The following is a 26,075-nucleotide window of genomic DNA, read 5'->3' on the forward strand; positions in this document are numbered from 1 at the left end:
ACAAATTCCTTGTATGTAGGAATTGCTTTTTTTTTGTACATGTAAATGCAGCATGTAGAATGATCCTGAGCACACTGTAAATGCTTAATAAATACTTATTGATTCATTATTTAAGTAAATTCTGTCTCCTGGCTCCAAGGTGCTATAGGCACCAACCTCTTCAGTCTTTTAAAAATGGATCAAAACTGTTGTCATCCAAGGATCCTTCCTCACTTAACCTCAACCAGTTAATGTCTATTTGGCCATCAGGTCCTCAGTGCATTCTGGCTCTCTGAACAGAGATGAGCCATAATTAAGAGATGACTTCTTGTTACAAGCTTGCCAAGACTGAATCATGGGGCAGCAGTGGGTTGAGATTTCAGGGCTCAGGAAAGATGGAGTCTAGGCTGCTCTGGGTGATGCCTCATAGATCAATAAAATGAAACTGCCTTCCCTTATATGAAAGAGATATTGATGAGCCAAAGGGAAGGGGAGGGAGGAAGACTCAGCGTTCTTTAAAAAACAAACAAACAACAACCTCAAACTCCCATATTTATGTTATTGTGGCTACATCTGGTCTCTTCCTTTTGCTGTCTATATCCCTTAATGTCTCTCATTTGAGAGGGAGAAATCATATTTGACTTCAGGGAAGCCCATATTTGAGAGAGGGGATGCAGTCCTTACTGACAACAAGCCCATTACCTGAGGAGGCAAGGTTCTGCCCCCAGAGAGCCCCTGGTCTAAAAGGGCCCTCAGGGAATGCTCCTGGTAAGGAAGGAAAGACTAGGGGGATGGGGAAGGATGGGGAGGAAAGTGTGTTCCCATGGTAACAGATGCTGCACACTGACCTCAGCCTAACAGGAAGAAGCACTGATGAGGCTGAGGGCTGCTAGGCTGGGGGGAAAAGTACCAGAGCTCAGGTCTGTAAATGACTTCAACTCCTAATGGGCCAATCTTCAGTGCTGGAATAGGAGTGTGTGTATGTGTGTGGGTGTGCACGTATGAGTACGGATGTGTGTGCAGAGGTATGTGTGAGCATGTGGCTGTGTATGGAGGTGTATGCATATAAGTGTATTGTGTGTGTGTGTGTGTGTGAAGGGGGGTAAGGGGTGTGTGTTTAGAGGCTGCTTTCTCAGGGGTCTATATGAATGGAAAGAGCAACCCTAGCCCCAGCATCTCTGAAGATACCCCCAAATGGTAGAGATCTGAAAAATGGAGGGGAGAGGCCACCATGGGGCATCATTTGGGCAAATAATAACTTTTTTCAGACCAGAATTATAATTTCATTGGTCTAGAGCTATCCCAATCAGGAAGTTCCTCTACCAATGCCAGGAAGCATCTTATAGTCTTGAAGTGACCTGTAAATTGAGAAATTCAATAATTTCCCCAGGTTTATGCACATATGTGACACATCTTAAGTTTGCTCAGTTATGTGTCAGAACCTCACTTTTCTTATCTGTAAAATGAACATAAGATTCATAGTATTATCCATCTCACAGAAAACATTAACAACAAAATATGATACTCTTGGGAGCTATTAGTATTATTGCTGGTACCAGTAATACATACTATGGTCTGGGGAAGTTAGGTGGCTCAGTGGTTAGAATGCTGGGCCTGTAAGCACAAGGACCTGAGTTCAAATCTGGACTCAGACTAGCTGTGTGACTCTAGGCAAGTCACTTAATCCTGTTTGCCTAAGTACCTCATCTGTAAAATGAGCTAGAGAAGGATACAACGAACCACTCCAGTATCTTTGCCAAGAAAACCCCAAATGGGTCACAAAGAGTCAAACAGGACTGAGTGAAAAATAACATTATGAGCTGAATCAGACTTGGGTGAGGTACTACTTCCCTATATACTATGCAGGGAAGAGTTGGAGTGGTAGACAGAAGACTTGAGTTCCAGTCTCTGTTTTTACTGATAGTTGTATGTACTGATAGTTAATAATCAATAAACATTGAGTAAGTGCCTAGGATGGATCAAGCACTATTATTCATCCCCATCTCTGTCTTATCCATAAGACTATCATAAAATTTTAGACCTCTTTGCTGAAATACAGTGATTTTCTATGTAACTATGCCATTCTCCCAAAGTATCAACCTGGTTATTTCACTGCAATAATAGTATAGATTTGGAACTAGGTTATTGTCTGGACCCTAAGAGTAGCCCTTAATGGGCTGATGTCAATGTGGAGGGAATGTCCCAGAGATCCATGTTTGGCCCCTTTAATACTTTAAGTTTATAAAAAGAGTTGGATAAAAAAACATAGATGGAACTAAACTTCCAGGTAACACTAAGTTGAGAAAAATGTTAGATCAAGTCAGAATCCAAGAAGATTGGGATGCTGGTTTAGCCACAAGATGAAATTTAATGGAGATATATGTAAAGTCCTGTGCTTGGGTTCAAAACATTATTAGCAAAATATGGAATACGAGATGTGAAAGAGATTTGGGGTTTTAAGTGGATTTCATGCTCAAAGTAAGTTAACAAAAAGCTAGGTGGATCTTAGGCTATGCTCTGCTTTGGTCTGGCTTCATTTGGAGTATTGTGTTTACTTGTTTTTCAGAAAGACACTGTTATCCAGAAAGTATTCAGAAAAGCATGACTAGTTTTGAGAGAAGACTGGAGACGATAGTATAGGAGGCTGGATTGGGAGACAAGATATATTTTATTCCTTTAAAATTTTTTTCCAATTACATATAAAAACAGTTAACATTCGTTTTTTAAAATTTTTGAGTTCTAAATTCTCTCTCTTCCTTCCTGTTCTTCCCTTTCCCTGAGATGGCAAGCAATTTTGATATAGGTTATACATGTGCAATCATGCAAAATATGTTTCCATATTAATCATGTTGTCAAATAAAACACAGATTAAAAACATGAAAAAAATAAAGAAAATTAAAAAAATAGTATGCCTCAGTCTGCATTCAAACTCCATCAATTCTTTCTCTGGAGGTACATAAGCATTTTTTCATCATAAATCCTTCAGAATTTCCTTGGATCTTGATATTGCTGAGAATTGCTAAGTCATTCACAATTGATCATCATACAATATTGCTGTTACTCTGTGCAATGTTTTGTTGGTTCTATTCTCTTCACTTTGTATTAGATCATGTAAGTCTTTCCAGATTTTTCTGAAAGCATCCTACTCATCATTCTTATAGCACAATAGTATTCCATCACAATCATATACCACATCTTGTTCAGCCATTATTCAATTAATGGGCAACCCATCAATTTCCACTTTTTAGCCACAACAAAAAAGGCTGCTATAAATGTACACGTTTCCTTTTCCTTTTTAAAAATCCTTTTGGGATACAGATCTAATAGTGGTATTGCTGGGACAAGGGGTATAAATAGTTCTATAGTCTTTTGGGCATAGCTCCAAATTGTTCTCCAGAGTGGTTGGACCAGTTCACAACTCTACCAACAGTGAATTAGTGTTCCAGTTTTCCCATATCCTCATCTCCATCATTTGTCATTTTCCCTGTCATATTAGACAATCTGATATGTGTGAGATGGTACCTCAGAAATATTGTAATTTACATTTTTCTAACAAATAATGATTTAAAGCACCTTTTCCATATGATTACAGATAGATTTGATTTTTTTCATCTGAAAACTGTCTTATCAACTGGAGAATACTTTTGCCATTTATCAATTGTGCAATGACTTGTATTCTTATAAATTTAACTTGTTTTTTTTTTTTAATATATTTGAGAAATGAGGCCTTTATCAGAGAAACTTGCTATAAAACTCTCCCCGGTTTTCTACTTTATTTCTAGTCTTGGTTGCATTGGTTGTATTCATGCAAAAAAAAATTTAATTACATGTAATCAAAATTATCCATTTTACATCCATAATGCTTTCTATCTCTTTTTTTTGGTCATAAATTCTTCACTTATCCATAGATCTGACAGGTAAACTAGTTCATACTCCTATAATTTGCTTGTGGTACCACCCTTTAGGTCTAAATCATGTACCCATTTTGACCTTATCTTGGTAAATGATGTGAGATGTTGGTCTGTACCTAATTTCTGCCAAACTGCTTTCCCAGCAGTTTTTGTCAAATAGTGAATTCTTGTACCAAAAGTTAAGATCTTTACATTGATCAAACACTAGATTATTATGGTCATTATTTGCTGAGTACTGTGTACCCAATCTCTTCCATTGATGCATCTCTTAGTCAGTACCAGATTGTTTCAATGCTTCCTACTTTATAGTACAGTTTAAGAACTAGCACAGGTAGGCATCGGTGTATTTATTCTAGAGGAGAAAGGAATAAAAAGGAATCAGATTGCTTTTATTCTTCTTGGTCCCAGGAGACAGATCAAGGGAAAAGACTTGCGCCCAGTTTGGGATAGAACACTGTAACAACATTCTCCCACAATGAAACTGGATTCCAAGAGAGATGGTGTGTTTCTCATCAGCAGAGGTGACCAAGGCTATTCATTCTCTTCCACTCCCAAGGAGATTTGGGAATTTATCATTTCAGACTTATAAACCTCATATTTAACCTTGCTCTTTGGGTATTATAGTATCCGTTCTCCTGCATCTCTGGATCCTTTGACTTAAGCTACCTTAGACCTGAGTGATTCTCATCTTCAAACAAAAGTCTCTATTTACAAGCTTATTTGGGATAGCAAATATGAACACATCACAGAATCATATTATCTCAGAACTAGAAAGGATCTCAGAGGACATGAAAACCAACCTGGACCTAGTAGCAATCTTCTCTGAAATATCTCTGACTGGGTGTCATTCAAGAACTCTTGTGCTAAAGAATTCAAAATCTCCTGAGAGATAACCCATTTCACCTGGGGGCAACTGTGAGTCAACTCTTCAATATCAGCATCAATCAGAGAAAACACTGCTTCTAATAATCAAAAGGAACCAATCATTACAATATGAAAAAAAATTCAACCTTTTTTCTGGCCCAAGTCAAGTATTTTGACTTTTATCATTTGAATAGTTCCACACCTACCCAGTCATTTGATAAGTTTTCCAGCTTGTTTATAAGAAACTTAATTAAATGCTTTGCTGAAATGTAGTTAAACTATGTCATTGACATTTCTAAGTGAAGTTAGTCTGGGATGACCTGGTCTTATTGAATTTACCCTGAGTCCTAGTGATCACTGTTCCCCTTTTAGGATGCTCATAAAATATTCATTCCAGATTTTCCCCAGGAATCAAAATCAAGCTTCTAATTTGAAAAAAAAAATTCCTTCCTTCCTTCCTTCCTTGCTTCCTTCCTTCCTTCCTTCCTTCCTTGCTTCCTTGCTTCCTTGCTTCCTTGCTTGCTTGCTTGCTTCCTTCCTTCCTTCCTTCCTTCCTTCCTTCCTTCCTTCCTTCCTTCCTTCCTTCCTTCCTTCCTTCCTTCCTTCCTTCCTTCCTTCCTGATATGGGTCCACTTCTAGACAACCCACTTCCTTTAACTTATATCTGTGATATTCTCCTGATCAACTTAATTCTTTATCCTAGAATCATCAAATTCTGGAATTAAAGGCCATAGATTTTGTCGGGTTCAGGATGACTTGGCAAGGAGTCTTTTTGCTTTTCCTTCTGGCTAATGCATTGATGGGAAAGTAAAGAGGCTGGGGAGGATGAGAGGCAACCAGTTCAGTATTCAACATTAATGGTCCATGTTTCTATTTTCCTCTCACTTATTCCTCACTTGAAATTTTTTCCTCTCTTCCATGGGAAATAGAATGTTAGAACTAGAAGGGACCCTAGAGGTCTTTTCCCTTAGAGGTCCCAAGACTTTAGAGTTTAAAAAGTGCTTTTGTGATAAGTGTGAATATTGTTACAGGTGAGAAAAATTAGGCTCAATGAGGGAAAGTGCCTTAACTAAGATCACAGAGCTGAGTGGCAGATCTAGATTAGAACCCATGTCCTCTTGTTTCTAAGTCTGATCCTTATCCTCTGTTACATCAGCAACTAATGGAGAAAGGGCTGTTTGGTTGTTTGGTAGATTCTGACTCTTCATTATTCCATTTGGGGTTTTCTTGGCAAAGATACTGGAGTAATTTGGCATTTCCTACATCCAACACATTTTACAGATGAGGAAACTGAGTCAAAAAGGTCTATTGACATTTCCAGGGTCACATAGCCAGAAAATGTTTGAGACCAAATTTCAGCTCACAAAACTAGATCTTCCTGACCTAAGGCCTGGCACTCTATCCACTGAGTCACCTAGCTGCCCCAAGGGAATCCCATAACTTGTTTCATTTGTTCTGGCATTCCACATCTAACCTTATTTCATCCTTTGCACTGTAGCATAACCCTAATTTATTACTCTAAGTCTTTGGGTTTGAGGCAAAGAATAGGAAAAGGGCACATGGGGTCATTGTACTATTGCATAAGTCTTATTTCTGTCACTTATTTGAGTTCTATCCATCCCCTCTCTGAGCTTCAATCTCCTCTGTAAAATAAAGGGTGTGAATTCAATGATCTCTAAAGTAACCTCTAGTTCTGACATTCTATGTTTCAATTCTTATCCACTATTGAATGACTTTGTGACTTTGGGCAACTATTTTGCCTTCTCAGTTTCAGTTTCCCCATTTGCAAAAATGAAGAGATTGAATTATATCTCTAAGGTCCCTTTTACTTATCTATACTGAGTTCCCTTTCCGAGTGTGTGTGTGGCTCACTCCCACTCCTCTGTGAGCTCTCCACCCCAGGGTCCCTCCAAGATCGGATGAAGAATGACACAGGCACTTCCAGGGGGAGACTGGAGAGTCCAGAAATTATTGCAAGCTTTATAGAAAACTGACCACTCAAGAAACCAAACAGGTAAAGGAGAGGTTGGGTCTCAAGGGCTTAGGATGGGAAGCTCCCTGTTCTACAGAATGGACATAATCTGTTGCCACAGCCTGACCTATGGAAGGGGTAAATCCCAGGGAGAGGGGATTCCAGGATTAGGCAGTACCCCTCCCCACAACGGGTGTGCTTTGAGATCATGCAAGTGACTAACAGATAGACTCTTGAGTTTTTAGACAGGTTCATTGGAGCCAGTGAGAAGGAAGCAGGGGAGTTTGTGCCTGAGAAAAGAGGGGAGACTTGTCAGATTGACTAGGGTCCCCTGGAGGAGGGAGAAGGCTGAGGAGTTAAGAATCCTTGGAGGAAGGAGGAGCAGACTGATCCAAGTTTGTTTAGTAGTGCTAAGTGAGGAAAGGAGGGTCAAGGAGGAGGTGGATTGGAAGACAAAGGTAGAAAGAAGGGAAAAGAGAGAGAAACAAAGAGAAGGGGGGAAAAGAGGTTAAGAAAGATTTGGCTTAGATGACTTCAAAGGTTCTTTCTAACATTCTATTTTCCATGGAAGGGAGGAAAGAGATTTCAAGTGAGAAGAAAATGGGAAGTAAGGGAGGGAGGAGGGAGAGAAAGGCTGGAAGGAAATATATTGGGAATCTGTAGAGGAGGAATAGAAGGGAGGGGAAAGGGAATAAGCATTTACATAGCACCTACTATATGCTAGGCACTGTGCTAAGTGCTTTACAAATACCTCATTTGATGAAAAAGGGGAGAAGGGAGGAGAATTGGGTGGATAAGGGAGAGGAGTCGAGATGGGATGGGGTGGAGGCACCAGTTTAAGCAGCAATGGGCCCTGAGAGCAGTCCAGCTGTCTGATCAGGGAATACGTTCAAAGTCCTCTTATTCTGCAAAGACTTAGGATAAGATTTCTCCTCTCTTCCAGTCAGCATCCTAATGACTTCTCCCTAGCCCCAAACCGAAGGACAAGAGAGAAAGTGTGTGTGGGTGGTTGAAAAGATAAGGTAAATAGAGAAAGTAAAAAGAAGAAAGAAGGAAAAAGAAAGAGAGCAGAAACGAAAGGAGAAGGGCTAGGAAGAGAAGAAAGAATACAAGGATATGATAGAGAAGGAGGGGTTGGGAGAAAGCATTGGAAGGGAGGAAGTACAGGAGGATGCCATCCCCCACCCCCCAAACTTGCAGGGGAGTTTAGAGGGTGGCTAATAAGGGGGAATATTGTTTCTAAAACTTGAGATGATCCAAGAGACTAAGGTTTAGGGGAGGAGTTGAGTCAAGAAATAGGCGGGGACTAAACAACAGGTTTACCAGGGGAGCAAAGTGCCTAAATTTTGACAGGAGAGGTTAATAGTCAAGGATTAATTGGGGAGGAAGTGGAGACTAATTGCTCAAGATGGGAAGGTTCGGGAAGGGGTGAAGAGCCAAAGGTTGAGTGCGAAGAGGGCCCAAGTTCCCCTCTCCTCCCTAACAGCCCAGTCTAAATAATGGTGGGCGCCGCATTCAGAGGGTACCAGACGAGCTGGCCGTGCCAGACCTCCGGGGGTCAGCGTCCTGTTCATAGCGGTAGTGGTAGCCCTCCATCTGGTCCCGGCACGCCTCGCGCAGATTGCGCGTCCAGCGCTTGATACCACGACGGTTCAGATAGAGGACCATAAGGAAGACTACACCGATGAGCGCCAGGACGATGCCGAAAAAGACGTAGGAGGCTTCCAGTTCCTCTCCAGTCCCCGGCTGCCCTTTCTCATCCCTTCCCTCTGTTCCCTCCTCCTCATTCCCCGTTTCCCCCTCCTCTTCTTTCCCCCTTCCTTGCCCTTTCTCATTCTCCTCCTTTTCTTGGGGACCCAAGGCGCAGCTCAGCTTTGACTCGTCCAAGACCAGGATAGGGGAGCCTTGGAGAGCCGGAGGAGCAGCGCAGCGCAGACTGCGCGCGTCGGGAACCCGCCAGAGGGCCTTGTTGAGCAGGGTCAGCAGCGCCCGCGCCCCGCAGTCACAGCGCAGCGGGTTGTTTGCCAGGCACAGGCGCAGCGCTCTGGGGCCCCGAGCCGTCGGGGCCGTTGGGGTTCCCTGGATCTCCCCTCCCAGCGCGCGCAGTTCAACCAGTGCCAGCCCAGTCAGCGCGTTGTCTTGCGCGTCCAGCTGCTCTAGTTGTGCCAGCTCCAGAACAGAGGGCGGTAGGTGGGTCAACTCATTGGCTTTCAATTCAAGGCGGCGCAGGGTGGCCAGGCCTCGAAGGGCGGCGTCCAGCTGCTCGCCCAGCCCGCTCGTGGCGGCATTGAGCTTGAGGACACTAAGGGAGGGCAGCAGATGGAAGGCAGCGGCGCCCAGGGCACTCAACGGGTTGTAGCTGAGATCCAGGGTGGCTAGGCGGGGTAGGCCCCAGAAGGCGCCGTTCTCCACCACTTGGATGTTGTCTTGGTTGAGCAGTAAGGATGTGAGGTTGGCCAGACGTACTGCCCAGCCCCCGCCGCCGCCGCTGCCATTACCCGGGGCGGTGGGCAGCTCTTCCCCGGCGAAGGCAGCAGCGCGCAGGACGGTCAGATTGGAGCCCACGATGGTGAGGTTGTGCGCGGCAGTGGGCAGGTCGCGGGGCAGTTCCTGCAGGACGATGTGGCGGCAGTGTATGGTCTCCTGGCTCCCAAAACAGTAGCACTGGAAGGGGCACGGTGCTGTCGGCGTGTTCAGCAGGAGGAGAAGCAGCAGGAGCAGGAGCAGCGGTGGTGGCGCGAGCAGCAGCTGTGAGAACCCAGGCGGAGTAGGAGCCGGCGCCGGCGGAGAAGAACCCAGGACTCCTGGCAGCCCCGAGCCCCGGGAGGCAGCCGGAGCCCTGGGCTGCAGAGGGCTCGGGACCATAGCTTCTGCCTCCACATCCAGCCCCTCCCCGGGAAGGAAGCTTGGACGGCGTGGGGTGGGGGGAGATTAGAAAGCTCGCAGTTCCTCTCCGAAAGTGAGTTGGGTCAAGAAGGGAGGAGCTCTGCCGTCCTGGGCAGGGCAGGGCTGGCTTGATTCTCTGCAGCTGGAAGCCCCAGTTGCCCCTTTGGGGAAATGAGTGGGGAGGGATGGTTAGGCTGCGGACTGGAGATCGGTTCCCCAGGGAGATGTGAAGCACGCCTCAGCTTCCTCCCTACCCCTTACGGCGCCGGGACAGCCCTGGTGTGGGGAGGACTTTACTACTGGACCACTCTGCTCTCCCTCTCCTCCCTCCTCCCTGGCATCGAGGACACGCCTTCTTCTGCCTGAGGTCCCAGGCGGGCGGGGGAGGAGGGGAAGCGGCCCAGACTCTGGACTCTCTGAGTTCTCCATTTTCCCCGCCTCCTTCTCCCCTTCTATTCCCTTCACTTTCCCCCCTCAACGCCGCCGTTACTCCGTCACATCAATGAAATTCGCCTCCTCCGCCCTCCACCTTCCAACCATTTTCTTCTGTCTTTAAAGTTTCCTGCCCTCTTCCAGCTGTGGGGACAGTAGACAGTCTGGAAGCCCCCAAGGTAGAAGGTTCTTCCAGGGTGAGTTTGGGGTTAGGGATTTGTGTAACTCTCCCCTCCCCTTCTCCTTGCTTTAGTCAAGAACTGACCCTTCTGGAGTTGGGCAGGTTCAGGAGAGAGGGAGGACAAATTTGTAGTTACCCTCCTGACATCAGCCTTGAACCTCTTTCCCAAGGTTCTATTTGGGGATGGGGATGAGGGAGGGTTCTGTCATTCCTTTTAATCTCACTTGTTTGTCTTAGCCCTGTCCCTGCTCCCCAACTTATATATAACCTCAGGCAAGTCACATCTAAGAGATGAAAGGTTTGGACTAGAAGATTCTTTGCAATCCCTTCTACCAATGATAGTCTGAGTCTTGTCTCTCCCGTTTATCTCCCGGTTGCCGAGCTCAGATCCCACCTTCGTGAAGCATTTTTTGGCTACCACACCAGCCCACACTGATTTCTGACAGCACTCACTGTCCCTACCTATCTTTTTATTGCCAGTATCTCCTCCCCCCCCCTCCCAGACTGGGCTTCTTGGGGGTTTGGATGGTATGTTCTCCAGTTTCTCTGCTTTGCCTTCTTGTTCTCCCATTGGCACAAGGCTTGGCAGACCAGAAGGGCTCAGGAAGTATGGGAGGGCAGTCAATGACTTGGCTTTCACTCATTGTTATAAATTTCTTTAATCAGCATGGTCTGAGCTTATTATCTTGGTGACCCCACTGAACCTGGGAGTTTTCTCACAGCAATCAGGAACTGTCTTTATACCAATAACAAACTAATACTAATAAATAACAAGTCTCCATTTCATGGAGTTAAAAGTCCTAGCCTGTATGTCTAGTGGTTTGGGGGAGGATAGGAGGTGAACCATCGAGTCAGGGCTCTGCCACTAGCTAGCCATGTTATCTTGGGCAAATCATTTCCTAATTCTTACTGGATTTTTTTCTTTTTAATCTGTAAAATGGGTGCAATAATGCTTACCCTCTCCTCTTAGGAATGATGAGTATCCAGTGACATAAGTGGGCTCATTGAATGTCAGATCTGGGAAGGGCCTTATTACATAAAACATTGAAAGGGACCATCTAGTCCAACCCTCTCATTTTACAGATGTGAAAATTGGGAAATTAATTTTAAGGGACTCTTCTGAATCTAGGCCAGAGGAGCCAGAGGTATCTGAATATATTGAAGTTAAGCTGCTCAGCACAGGTTTGGCTGAGTCCCAGAAGATTCCCCCAGGGGAGTTCATAGAACTTGAATCCTAGAGTGCCAGGATTAGAAAACACCTGAGAAATCACTGAGGCTGCCAGTTTAATAATGGAGAAAGAAATGATCTGTCCAAGGTGACCTAATGCATCTGTGTCAGAACTGAGTTTCAAACCTGGGTCTCCTGACTCCCAACCCAGAGCTCTCTGTTCACTCACTCTACCACAATGTATACTTTATCTGTTATGTGTAGGTTTTATATAAACTGTCAAGTGCTACAGAAAGGGATGGTTTATTGGTTGGTTTAGATTTTTTTCAAATATGACAAATCAAGAAACCACCTACACATTGTAGAGGGGCTGGGGTCTACATGGGTACAGAAGGGAAAGGATCACAGGAGAGAATTCACAGACCTTGAAAGGATGGATGTAGTATTCCTTCTATTGCATAGACAGTTCCAGGCACAGACCTTGGGCTCCCCAGTCTCCTAATGCTTGGGTGAGAGGAAGGGGGGAGGGTGGCAGGAAGGGCAGGAAGAAGACAAGAATATTTCTCAAAGGATTTTATAGTGGGGCATGGGCTGAGGAACCTACCACAGTAATGGATTGTTGTGAGGGTGCTTCTTTCTTTTTCAGAGCTCAGAAGGGCTCCCCATCATCCTATCCTCTTCTAAGGAGACAGAGAACAGGACCCAAGGAGCCCTAAGACTTCAGTCTCTCCCTGGCTCAGCTATGAATTATTCAGACCCCAGCTGACATCTGATCCTGATCCAGCCTTGGAAACTGGGGTTGGGATGGTGGAGGCTCCCACCACCTTCCCTCTCTTCTTCCTCCTCCCCCTTCCCTGCCCCTTTGAGCTCAGGAGTAGAGCATACAGGGCTCAGGCTCTTTTAGGGATGGAGAGGCTTAGTGGCCTTGATTCTTTGGTTGTGGTTATATTTAATGGATCAATAACACTTAAGAAGGAGAGGCTGACCCTGTGGTTTTCCAGGGTCCCCCACCCCCACCCCCAATGGCCTGCATTAAGCCCTGGTGATATTGCCTTAGAACCACGCTAGATGCCTCAGCGCTGTTCTTCCCTGGGGGAGAGGCAATCCTTCTAGTCCAGCTCCTGGAGTTACTGGGGAAATGGTCACTCTACTTAGGAATTTATGGAGAGGGGAGAGTGTCAGCCACTCTGGGAGTGCAAAGCTCCTGGAAGATATTGAATTAGAACTCCTTGTTTTTATTTGAGGGAGCAGGGAGCTATTCCTCTTTCCTCCCTCCTCCTAAACCCCCAACAGCGACTCTCCTACAAAGTCAGTCAACTTCTTCTGTTCTCTGTCCCACCCATTTCAACTACTTGACCTCCTCTCTGCCCTCCCAACTCACTGGCAGGGGATGCCAACGGTCCCAGGCACTAGCCCAAGACAGTTCTAAAATTGATCCAAGAAGGTACTGCTATGCTCAGTAACATCTGGGAACTTGCCCTTAAGATAACCCCTAAGGCTAACATAGGAAAACAAAACAACCCAACTTTCAAATCCAGGGTTCTGGTCACACCATTTTTCTATGTGACTTTGGACAATTCACCTGTCTGGAGCCTATTTTCCCTTAGATAAAATGGTGGTAATCATATCTGCCCTATTACCAAACTACCTGGAAATGTTTATTTATTTTTTAAGTGAAAGATTTCAGACAAAGCCCATCCTGTGTAAATAGCAAAGCTGTGATTCGATTCTGTGTCTTTGGACTTCGGTGGTTAATTTCCTGTCATTACGTCGGTGACCTTTAGATGGGTAAAGGAGGTAGAGGGAAGGTGGTGCAAAGGAGACGGTAATGGTGAGATGAAAAAAAATGGATGAGAACCAGATGCAAGAGACTTCTCTCTGAACGCTAGCTAGCAGCCTTCAAATATTCATATCTCTAATGGTTATTTTGGAGAAGAATGATTGGTTGTCATTTTGCCTATCTCGCCTTGCTATAGGGAAATATATCTAGGGAAGAAAAAATGATCAGTTCCGATTTCCAGGGACAGCTTTTTACAGAGAGAGGAGATATCCACATTATCTTCCTCAAAGAGTTTAGAAATTCTAAGGATAGAATTAAAATGTTGAATGAAATGCTTACTATATGTTCACTTACTTTACAGGGTAGCTGGGAGGGTGAAATGAGTTAATTAAATATAAAGTGCTTTGCAGACTTAGAGTAGTATATATAATACATGCCAGATATTACTATATGCTAGAGGCAACACATTAATTGTAGATGAGCCAAACATACTGCAGAGTTCTTATTGAATGTGTGTGTGTGTGTGTGTGTGTGTGATATGCATACTTTATAATTCTTGGGGGGGACTTGTTTAATTCCAGAAATATTAAGTGCTTACTCTGTCAATTATCTGCATTTTATTCTGCCTATATATATTTGTTGCTCAGTCATTTCAGTCATATTGGATTCTTTGTCCATTTAGGGTTTTCTTGGCAAAGATACTGGAGTGATTTGCCATTTCCTTCTCCAGCTCATCTTACAAATAAAGAAACTGAGGCAAACAGGGTTAAGTGACTTGCTCAGGATCACATAGCTAAGATCCTAGCGTGGTTTGTCATTTCCTTCTCCAGATGATTTTACAGATGAGGAAATGGATGCAAACAGGTTAAGTGACTTACCCGAGTCACACAGCTAGAGCCAGCTTTGAGCTGGGATCTTCCTGACTCCAGGCTTGGCTCTCTATCAGGTCCATCCACTGTGCCACCTAGTTGCCTGCCAATATCCATACCAAGTCGTTTTTGTGTTGCCTCCTGCACTGGACTGTGAGTTCTTTAACAGCCAGGATTGTCTTTTTGCTTCTTTGTAGTCTTGGTGCTTAGCACAGTGACTGGTCTTTAATCTATGCTTGTCCAATGACTGTAGAGCCCAGTGCTGGGGGAGATACAAAGTTCAGAAAAGACCCATCCCTGCCCTCTTGGTTCTCATACTCAAAGTGGGGTAACATCCATGTGTAGACTCTCCAGATGGGGACTATTTCTCTAGTGCTTCAAGATCTCCTTAGGGAATGTCAGCAAATCGAGGTCCCTCCCAGTGCTTCAGTGGGAGGTTGAGGGGTTTGGGCGGGCAGGGAAAGAAGATCTTTATCAACTGAGTGAATCAGGGCATGTTTCTTTAGATGACTTGAAGAGGATGAATATAACTTAACAGGCGATACCCAGGAGGGCATGCAAGGCAGTCATAGAGGTAGGAGAGTGCAGAGCTTGGCAGGGGAGGATAGAGATGTACAATTTGCCTGCATGAGGAGAGTAATATGAGATGAAGCAGAGCGGTGCCAGATTGTGGAGGAACTTAGTGCCATGCAGAGAAGCCTGACCTTTACTTGGTAGGGAATTGGGACCCACTGCATAGAAATAGGGAAAAGACTTTAAAGACCAGTGAATACATCTGCCCCCTCCCATTTCATAGATGAGGAAGCCCAAAATTACATACCACAGGCAGGTTTTGAACTCAGCTCCTCTGACTACCAGGTTGTACAGTGGTTAGAGCATCAGACCTACAATCAGGAAGAACTGAGTTCAAATCTAGCTTCATATATTAGTTGTGTGGCCCTGGGCAAGTCACTTAACCTTGTGTGCCTCAGTTTCCTCATCTGTAAAATGAAAGAAGTGGCAAATCACTTCAATATCTTTTTCAAGAATATCTCAAATGGAATCATGAAGAGACAGTCTTGTTTGAAAACAAATGAACCCAACTTCTGACCCCAGAGCCACCCCTTCCCACTGTATTATGATGCTCTTTTTTTTAGCACTTCATTTATTGTTTTATTGATTGTTTAGGCTTAAGAAAGTGATAAAATAATAATGCAGATTAAATTTTTTCTTTTATACTAACTTATTCTTTTTATTATTTTTCCAATTACATGAAGAAACAATTTTAAAAATTGCTTCCTGATCTTTTGCAATCCAAATTAATCTGACATGTTATTCCAGTGTTGTCATATAATAAAATCTCCCTGTTCCTCATGATGTGAATGAAGACATAGATCACACATGTAGGGAAAAAAAATTTATGAAGGAAATAAGGCCAGAAGTGTCATGGTTTGATCTGCATTCATACTCTGACACTTCCTCCTACAGCTGTGGATAGCACTTCTCATAAGACTCTTGAGGTTGTCTTGGCTCCTTGCATTATGATATAGTAATTTGGTCCTTTACAGATAATTGTTGTACAATATTTCCATGAGTGTGTCTCCTAGTTCTGCTCACTTCAGTTTGCATCAGTTCATACAAGTCCCTCCAAATTTTTCTAAAATCATCCCTTTCATCATTTCTTATGGTACCACAGTATTCAATACAACTATATGGCACAATTGCTCATCCATTCTCCAATCAATGGACTTCCCTTTAATTTCCAACCTTTTTGCCACACAAAGAGAGCTGATTCAAATATTTTTATACATGTAGATCCATTTCCCTTCTCTATTATCTCTTTGGGATACAGACCTAGTGTTGATATTGCTGGGCCAAAGCATATGCACAGTTTTATAGCCTTTTGGGCATAGCTCCAAAATGGTTGTATCACTTCACACCTCCACCAACGGTGTTTTTCCCCATATCCTCTCCAGAATTTATCATTTTCATTGTTTTTTTTTGTCATACTAGCCAATCTGATAGGTGTGAAGTGCCATCCCAGAGTTTTAAAAATTTGCTTTTCTCTAATCAAGAGTGATTTGAAGCCTTTTTATATGACCACAGATATTTTTTATTTCCTCATCTGAGAACTTTCCATTCATTTGACGCTCTTTTTTTTTAGTACCAGAGTGATGTGACTAGATCCATGTGTTACGATATATTTATGCATATTTATGACACTGAAAGTACTGTTTTTAAAAAGTGTCCACAAAGGTTTGCAGGATCATAGATTTAAAACTGGAAGGCATCTTAGGGTATAATTCCTTTATTTTAGAGAGAAGGAAACTGAGACCAACAGATAGAATATAGCTTTCCTAACACTACACAAGTATTAAATATCAGTCAGGATTTGAACCCAGATCTCCTGAGTCCAGATCAGGAATTCTTTTCATGGCATCTTGCTTTATAGAAGATGTATCTTTATCCCAATAGTATGCTATAAGAGGATTAAGTCCAATGAACAGGAATCAGGAATGAATACCTTATTGTTCCTACAGGAAGTCAGAATTTACTTTATGGTGTGATTTTCCAAAGCATGTAAGAAAAAGAAAGGGAACTATCTGCCCATAGTCTTACATTGTCCTCTGAGTCATAGCCATTAAACTAATTTTATGGACTGAAGTGTCCTAGGTTCAAGGCTCTGCTCTGTCACTGTCTAGCCTTGAGACCATGGACAAGTTACCTCTTATGAGGTAAGCCTTTCTTCGTCTAAAAAAGTATAATAATAATAATACTTGGATTACCTATGTTGTAGGCTTATGGCAAAGAAATTGTTATGTTGACCTCAAAGCACTATAAGAAATATAAACTGAAAATGTTTCTAAAGGCACAATGAATGTCTGCTAAATGAATGAATTGCTCACTAGAGGATGGCACCTTGTACTAGTGATGTTCCATAAATGAACCTATTTGTCCCTTTACCTCTCTGGTCCTCAGGTTCCCCATCTGGCATTAAATGAGCTACCTGGCTCAGTTGTCAAGAGAGCTCTTTGCAATTGATCAACAAGCGTCCATTGAGCATCTTCAGGGAGCTTATGTTCTGTCCAGAGAGACCTGTGCCATAAAAGTATAGTGAACCATAACGTGCTCTAGTGATATGGATTCTTCTGATCCTTGACTCTTCAGAGAAGGTAGAGACCCCCCTGTAAGCTTCTTAAAGACAAGGCCCATATTTTTCCTCAATGAAACCATCATAGAACTAATAAAGGGAAGAATGAGGTTGGGAGTGCTCACTGATTTACCACCATGAAAACTTTGATTAAAGTCTGCACAGTTGACATTACTGGATCTTCATGCCATTAACCAATGGAGATGTGATAGAACAGAGGTTCTCAAGCTTTTTGTCCTCAGCACAAACTCCTTTATTCTCCTTCCCTCTGGTTCTCATAGTCAATGTCAAAACTATTTTCATAACATTGACATTATTTGTCTACTAAAATGCCACTCGTTTCTAACTATACATCTTCAGGAGACCAGATTTCCTTCATATTTTTCAACCAAAACAACATGTTGTAAGATAGGCTGCCGAATAAATAGGATTACAACAACTGGGATGTGTCTAATGGAGCTGCAACCAGTGCCTGAGAGAAGGTTGAGTCTCTATTTAGCCAGAGCAGATTGCCCTGACCCCTGAATCTTTCACATGTCCTTTTATTTGCTGACACTATAAATCTTGAAGAACTGGGAATATTATCTGTGCATTTTATCCCTTAGACTTGCCCCATCCTCTGGAAGCATATGTGCACACAGACCTTCCTTCTATTTTGGATGCCCCAATTTTGACTTGCCCACCTAACTGTGTTTTCCAACTTTGTTCCGATCTTGGGCATCCAACCTTCTTCTTCTTCCCTGACTCCCCAATTTCAGATTGCTCCATAAATTGAAGGTAGTAATCCTTGCACTGTCTGCTTGCCAGGGCTCTTTGGTGGTGGTGATGGGGGACATACTTCATTAACATTAAAGCCCTGTAGAAATGAGAACTATGATTATTATTAAGGGCTCAATCAATATTTATGAAATGAATAAGTAAATCTCTAAGATGGTTCTGCCCCCAGATAAATGAGTCCTGGATTTAGAGTCAGATTTGGAATTCAAAAGATTCTGGAAAATAGCTGGGTTTGAATTTTCACTCATATGCCCAGCTGAGTGACCTTGGACAAGTGATATTAGCATCATGCCAGGCGCCATGGATTCTGGGGAATTGAAACTCTCTATCTACTATCTATCTCTTGTGTGTACCTAGTTATTTGCATATTGTCTCCTTCTTTAGAATATGAGCTACTTGAGGGCCAGGGTCAGACTTTTGTCTTTCTCTGTATCCAGGGTTTAAACCAATGACTGGAACATGCTAATTATTTAATAGGTTAAATAATCTTTATTTAAATATTTAATAAATAAATAAAATTAATATTTAAATAATTATTTAATAATTAAATATTTAATAATTCTTGATTCCCCTCTTTGGGCCTCTGCTTCCTGATCTGTAAAATGGGACAAGGGCTGATTTGGTCTAGGTGAGTCCCCTTCAAACTCTGGATTCTGTGATGGAATAAGCACTCAATACAAATTTGATTGAATGAATTCTTTTGTCTGTAGCTGCCTCCTGGGAAAGGAAGGGTATGTTGCCATTACCTTTCAGGATAGAATGTCCCTTTGGAGACCTTATCACTTGTGTAATGGAAACAGTCTGAAGATGTAAATTATCTTTTTTAAAAAAACTCTTATCTTTTGTCTTAGAACTGATAAAATTTCTAAGACAGAAGGGTGATGGGGGCTAGGCAATTGGGGTTAAGTGACTTTCCCAGGGTCGCTCAGCTAGGAAGTATCTGAGAACAGATCTGAACCCAAGACCTCCCTTCTCTAGGCCTGGCTCTCTATCTACTGTGCTACCTAGCAACCCCTTCAATAGTCTTAAGGTAGAGGCTGAAGGGCCACTTGTCAGGGAGGTAAAGAGAGGGATATAGTAGAAAGAAGGCTGGTTTGATCTGTGTTACTGTGTGACCTTAGGCAAGTGACTTCATCTCTTTGGAACTCATTTTTCTTTCCTTTGAAATGAAGTTGGATGAGAAGCCCTTTAAAGTCCTTTCCAGCTCCCAGTCTATGGTCCTGTGATATTGTGGAGGGAATGAAATTCTAGTTTTATAGGTGCCTAAATTGCAAAGGCAACTGCCCTCCACCTTGGCCAGACTGTAGACAGTATATCACATCTACTTCTTCAGCCACACTGATAAACAGCAAAGGCAGAGGAGGTGACCAAGATGATCCTGGCCTCTGGGATGCTAATGGGTCTGGGGACCAAACTATGTGAAGGTTAACTGAGGAAACCAGGGATGTTTAGCCTGAAGAAGAAAAGACTTGGGTGGGGAAAGGTTGAGGCAGAAATACAACTTTGTTTAAGTATTTGAAGGGCCATCATGTAGAAGGGGAAGGGAAATTAGATTTGGCTTCCAAGGGCAGAACTAGGCATGCCAAGCTGTCCCTCATCCTTAAAACCACAAACATATCTTCCAGCCAGTATTGAAAGAGACATCTCTGTCCCTATCTACCATCTCAAGGTCCATCAGGATGGCCATATTACGGCACTGAATTTCAAAATTTTAGAGCCAGGAGGGCAGGGCTGAATAAATGACCAATAACCAGGAAGGACTTTGATGGCCACTAGGCATCAGTTCCCCACTGTTTGTAACATCCTGTGCTAAGAGCTAGTGGAGTGACAAAATAATTTATTTTTGAAATAAAAAATCAAGTAACAAGAATTTATTTTTTCTCTTCCTACGTTCCCGTGGTAAAGAGAGAAAAATAAATATGTAACAAATATTCAAAGTAAAGAAAAAACAAATCCCCACACTGACCATGTCCAAAAATATGTGTCTCATTGTGCATCTTGAGTCCATCTCCTCTCTGTCAGGGTTTGGATGATCTGCTTTATCACTGATTCTTTGGAATCGCAGTTGGTCATTTGATTGCTCAGTGTTTTGAAGTCTTTGCAAGCCATTTGTCTTTACAATGTTGTCATCATGAAACTGTTCTCCTGGTTCCATTGATGTTACTCTGAATCAGTTCTCATAAGTCTTACTAGATTTCTCTGAACCTATCCTTTTTGCCATTTTTACAACATAAGAGTATTCTACCTGATCCCTATATAACAATTTGTTCAACCATTCATCAGGTAATGGGCATCCCATTAGTTTCCAATTTTTTATCACCATAAAAAGCAGCTATAAATATTTTGTCACATATGAGTCTTTCTTCTTTTCATTTGACATTTTTTGGAGTATAGCCGTAGGAATGGTATTGCTATCACATAGACCCAAAAGCCTGTGCCATGTTTAATGACTTTTAGATCATAGTTACAAATTGCTTTACAGAATGTATGGATAAATTCATAACTCTTCCAACCATGGACTGATATGTCCATGATATGTCCATAAGCCTAGAGGCTTGCTTGCTTCTAGGGCCTTCATTAGTTATCATTTTCTTTGGGGAAAAGAAGAGGGTCAATTTTGTCAGTCTGATGGGTTTAAGGTAGAACCAAAGAGCTACTTTAATTTGCATTTGAGAGACAATATTTATTTTTTAAACCTTTACTTTCAGTCTTGGAATCAATACTGTGTAGGCAATGGGGGTTAAGTGACTCACCCAGGGTCACACAACCTAGGAAGGGTCTGAGGCCAGATTTGAACCTAGGGCCTCCCATCTCTAGGCCTGGCTTTCAATCCACTGAGTCACCCAGATGTCCCTGAGAAACAATATTTAGATGGGACAATATACCTCTTTTCACAGCTCACAGTTCAATGGAACATGAGACACAGATATAGATAATTAAATAATATGTGTGATAAAATTAATTTGAGAGATGAAGCAAAGGGCATTGGAAAGTCCTTGGGATAAGTCCCTGATTGGGGTATGTAAATGGCACTGGGGAAGACCTTGTGGAGTAAGTGATATTGGATCAAGGCTTTAAAGAAAAGGCAGAAATGTAGCAGGCAGAAGACAGGGACAGGGCAACATAGACAGGTAAGTGCATCAGATGTTCAGGGGGACAGAGCATCATCCAGTTTGTATCATAGTGTATGGAGAGGGAAATGTGATAAGATTGGCAAGATAGGATGGCACTTGCTTGTGGAGGGTCTTGAATGCAGGTTTAGAAGTCTGAACAATAAAGTACCTAAAAGATTTTTGGAATGATTAGATTTTGGGCTTAAGAATGATTCTGGTAGAGCCACATCTATCAGATTGACTAATGTGACAGAAAAGGAAAATGACAAATGTTAGAGGGAATGTGAGAAAATTGAGGCACTAATGCACTATTGGTGTTTCAAATTGATTCAACCATTCTGGATAACAATTTGGTACTATGCCCAAAGGGCTACCAAACCATGCACACCATTTGACCCAGCACTACCACCACTAGGTCTGTATCCCAAAGAGATAAAAAACCAAAAGGAAAGGGATCTATATGCACAAAATATTTATAGCAGCTCTTTCTAGTGACAAAGAATTGGACATTGAGCGGATATCCATCATTTGGGGAATGGCTGAATAAATTGTGGCATGATTGTGAGGTAATACTATTGTGCTATGCTCTCATAGCAAGCAAGATGCTCTCAGAAAAACCTGGAAAGACCTACATGATCTAATGTAGAGTCAAATGAGCAGAACCAGGAGAACACTGTACACAGCAACAGCAATGTTGTGCAAAGAACAATTGTAAACAACCTAGCTATTCTCAGAAATACAATGATCCAAGAGAATTCCAAATGACAGATTAAAAAATGCTATCCATGTCTAGAAAACTAGAACTGATGAAGTCTGAATGCAGGCCAAAGCATACTTTAAAAAACTGAATTTTTCTTGTTTTTTGGGGGCTTTGTTTCCTTTCACAACATGACTAATATGGAAATATGTTTTGCGTGACTGTGCATGTATAACCCATATCAAATTGCTTGCTGTCTAGGGGAGGGAAGAGGGGAGGAGAAGGAGAGAGAGAATTTAGAACTCTAAATTTAAAAAAATGAATGTTAAAAATTCTTTTTACATGTAATTGTAAAAAATAAATATTAAAAAAAATTTTCAAGTAGTCTAGGAGGATGATAATTAGGACTTGTATTAGGGTGATGGCTCTAGGAATAAAGGAAAGTCTGATGGAAGAGATGGTGGAGAAGTGGAATGGACAGGAACTAGTGACTGATTGGACTTGAGAAGTGGGAGAGAGGGATGAGATCCATCTCAGCCAAGGATCATTTATGTTTTCCTTATTTGAGTCACAAAATCAGACATAGATCTGGGAAGGATTTCAGCCAGCATTTGTTTCAATCCTTTTCTCCAAACAATGGCCAGCTAGTTTCTGCTCTGATGTTCAGTGGTGGTTGAACCCACTACTCCTCTGGCAGGTCCCTTTGGATTCCGGTCAACTCTGGTTGTTCAGGTTTTCCATAGCTTGAGCTTAAATCTATCTTTCTGTAATTTTCTCATACTACCCTCTGGGACCATATAAAACAAGTATTTTTTCCACATGGCAGCCCTTCAAAATCTTGAAGACTGCTATCCTGAGGGAGTGAGAAGGTGTGGGGGAGGGCCAACATTGATACAGGCAATCTTTCCTCCCTTTGTATGCATCTTCCTCTCCATTCCAGTTCTTTTTTTTTTAAATCCTTACCTTCCTCTTGGAATCAATACTATGCATTGGTTCCAAGGCAGAAGAGTAGTAAGGGCTAGGCAATGGGGGTGGGGGTGTTAAGTGACTCCCCCAGAGTCACACAGCTGGGAAGTGTTTGAGGCCAGATTTGAACCCAGGATCTCCTGTCTCTAGACCTGGCTTTCAATCCACTGAGCTACCCAGCTGCCCCCCCCCCATTCTTTCTTCCCCCTTTTCTTCCCTTCTTTCTCAGTCTTTCCCTTTCTCTTCCTCTTCTCACTTCCTTCTCCCCTCTCTTGCCCTCCCTCCCCTCCCTGCCACTGCCCTCAGAATGATGGGCTTTAACCCAGTTAGCCCTGGACAGCGGCTGTGGATGTCAGGAGAAATCTCTGAGGATCAGGGGCCTGCGTGCCCAAGGGCATTTCAGCAGGATTCATTTCCTAGGATGAGCGTCCCCAGTCTTGATTTGGACGGGAGTCCAATGAGATAACAGATGAGCCCCAGCCCAAAAGGAATCCTGTGGGCAGAGCTGAGTTCACTGTGATTCCCATCTCACTGAAAGCCCGATCTGATCCCCTCCTAATGAGCTGATACGACTCCCCCTCCTACCTCACAAGAGCAGGCAGGACAGCAAGGCAAGCACTTGGGTCTTTTAATATTTCTTCCCCCCCCCCCCCACTCCCTGGCATTAGAATCTGACTGTAAATCAGCTGCATGAACTCATTCCTGGGCCATCATCAGAGCTTCTCTCCCTGGCGTCATTGCTCCCCTCCCTCTCCTCCCCCAGTCCAATCTTTCTCCCTCTCATCCCTCTCAAGCTTTATAGCCTACAGCGACAGCAGAGACTAATTTTCTCCTTTGGCTTAGTCCCCACAACTCTGCCTCTGAGATGACTTGGTTTGGGCCCCAGAATGCCCCACACTCTTCGGGCTGTCCATGGGGATAGTCCTTTGCAGAGAATCAGCCATAGTCCAGCTGCAGGAACTAGAGAACTGGCTTCCATCAGGCTTTGCCACTGGTCTCCTGCTCAACCTTGGACAAATGACTTCCCATTTTCTCCCTGGAACTCATTTGTGCAAGCTCTGACATTCTGAGGTTCTCTTCCATGGAGGATCAAGCAGACCGTGTTCTAAGGTCATTTCCAGTTCTGGTATTCTCTACTCTCATGCCTTTTCTAGACCTGACATCCCAGCAGTCTAAGGATCTAAGCCTCCTCCCTCCTGCCACATCATTCAGTGATGCAGGAAGCCTCTCAGAAGGCTCCTCAGATCAGAGGAGACGAGACCACTCCTTCCTGTGCAGGGACCACCTCATCCTTCCTCCCCATCCTCCCATCCCCTCCTCTCAGTGTCAGTGTCGTCATCCTCTAATGCCTTTGGGCTCCCAGGACATGGAAATAAATGATTGTTAAACTGAAATGGGAGGAAGCGAAACTGTGTATTTGGCTTATATTTATTGGTCAATAAATACTGAATGCTGTTTTGCAACGGCTGAGTGGATGCTTTTTGTGTCTGAGCAATATACCCAAAGACATACACAGACACAAACACACGAAACAATCAACACAGATGGGAACCTGTAGAAACTATTTTGCAAACAAACAAACAAACAAACAAACACAAAATCCTTTTGTTTTATGGATAAATCTCAGAAGCCAATGACCTGCCCCCAAAGGAACACCAAACCTATCACATTATTACAGGAGGCCTTTTGTTTCAGAATTAAAATGGAGAAAGTTTGCTCTAGCTATCAAGGGTGGGACTGTACCACATAGCACAATTATTTCTAACAGATTGGGCTCAATTATGGATGAGATCACTAGGAAAACCTCTATCATCCTCCCGACACCAGAGATTATCCTCTCACTTAATGGCAGCTTTAACCCAGCCTTATGCTGGATTTCTCTGTTTCCTCAGGCACCAGCATGTTACATACAAACTATAATGGAGTTACCTCTACCCTTGAACCCCAAGCAAGATCACAGAGTTTAGAGCTGGAAGGGGCTTTAGAGGTATACTCTGATATTCTCATTTTGTAGATGGGAAAACTGAGGTATAGAGAGGGGAGAAAAACTTGCCCAAGGTCACACAAGTAGCAAATGGTAGGATTAGAATCCAAATGCCTTGATTCCAATTATAGTGCATTTTTCTACTGTACCATGCTTGGAATTGCCTTTGACCTTGGAAAAAATTCTTATAATTGGGTTATCTCTATCCCCCTCAACAAAAGTATTATATAAACATAATGGAGTTATCTCTGTCCCTCTGACATCATTCTGGGAATATCTCTGTCCCTGTCACCAACCAGAGTTCTACTGGGGTTGGGGCAGTTGGAGCATCTCTAGTGTCTGATACCTATCTTAAAATGGGGTTATTGCCATCACACTACTACTCTACTGGGGCTATCTTTTTTGCCTTCATGATGATTATACTTGGGGTATCTCTTCCTTTTGATACCAATGTTATAATTGGGTCATTTCTAGTTCCTGCTACCAGTGTTATAATGGGGTTATCTTTTTCTCCTCGTACTAGCTTAGGTGGGGATACCTCTCTCCTTCACACCAGGATTATATGGGGATAGCTCTGTTATACCAAGATAATAAGATAAATCTCAGAAACCAAATCTATCACATCAGTATAATAATGAGTTTTATTAGCCCGTCATCTCAGGGGGACTTTGCCTGGGTGCCTGAAGTTTTAAAGAAGGAAAGGATTATCATGCCTGGGTTCAGTTGGGAACTAGGGAAGTGTCCTTGAGGAACCTAACCTTAGAGAAATCTTAGAGGACACACCTGGGAAAACTCATTAACCTAAAGACTACAGTGAATCTCCAGGTGAGAGTTGTGATAGGAACATTTGGCAACTCCAGCGGCTATGTCCCATTGCCCTGACAGCTGGACCCTGGGTATTTAAGACTGCAGATTTCTAACTTATAGCATCTCTGAGCTCAAATAGATTTTAGAGGATATTGAATCGAAATATGACTGGCACAAGGATCTTCCCTATGACTTCTAGAACAAATACTCTTTGGCAATATTCAAAGACCTGAGATGAGTCACTTTTTCTTGGGCCTCAATTTCTTCATTTGTGAAATAAGGATCTGAGACTAGATGGTCTTTGAGGTCCCTTCTAATTCTAGATATATGACACCCTCCCACCATGATACTATTATGTGCAGAGATGGGATGAGTGGTATAGAAATAGGATTCATTATGTTTAGAGGTAGATTTTTTAGTTGACGAGAGAGAGAATAGACAATAAGGAAGTTGAGGCTGCAAGTTCAGACTGCTCCTCCATTCCATTCAACAAATTCAGCAAATACTTTAAAAATCACCCACTATGTGTAGAGAAAAAAAAAAGAAAATGTCTGAAGAC

The 26,075-nt window shown here is 42.8% G+C and overlaps 1 protein-coding gene across 1 annotated transcript; it reads right to left on the reverse strand.

The window, feature by feature from the left end:
* Nucleotides 1-2,629: 2,629 nt before the first annotated feature.
* On the reverse strand, nt 2,630-13,928 carry TPBGL (trophoblast glycoprotein like). Its single transcript, XM_056794974.1, has one exon. The coding sequence runs from the start codon at nt 9,589-9,591 to the stop codon at nt 8,242-8,244; it is 1,350 nt and encodes a 449-aa protein (XP_056650952.1). The 5' UTR covers nt 9,592-13,928; the 3' UTR covers nt 2,630-8,241.
* Nucleotides 13,929-26,075: the final 12,147 nt, after the last annotated feature.

Source organism: Monodelphis domestica, chromosome 4 (assembly GCF_027887165.1).
Source record: "Monodelphis domestica isolate mMonDom1 chromosome 4, mMonDom1.pri, whole genome shotgun sequence".
Taxonomy (NCBI): Eukaryota; Metazoa; Chordata; class Mammalia; order Didelphimorphia; family Didelphidae; genus Monodelphis; species Monodelphis domestica.

Excerpts from the sequence above, each read along its gene's own strand:
- TPBGL (XM_056794974.1), bottom strand. The coding sequence starts at position 9,591 with ATGGTCCCGAGCCCTCTGCAGCCCAGGGCTCCGGCTGCCTCCCGGGGC.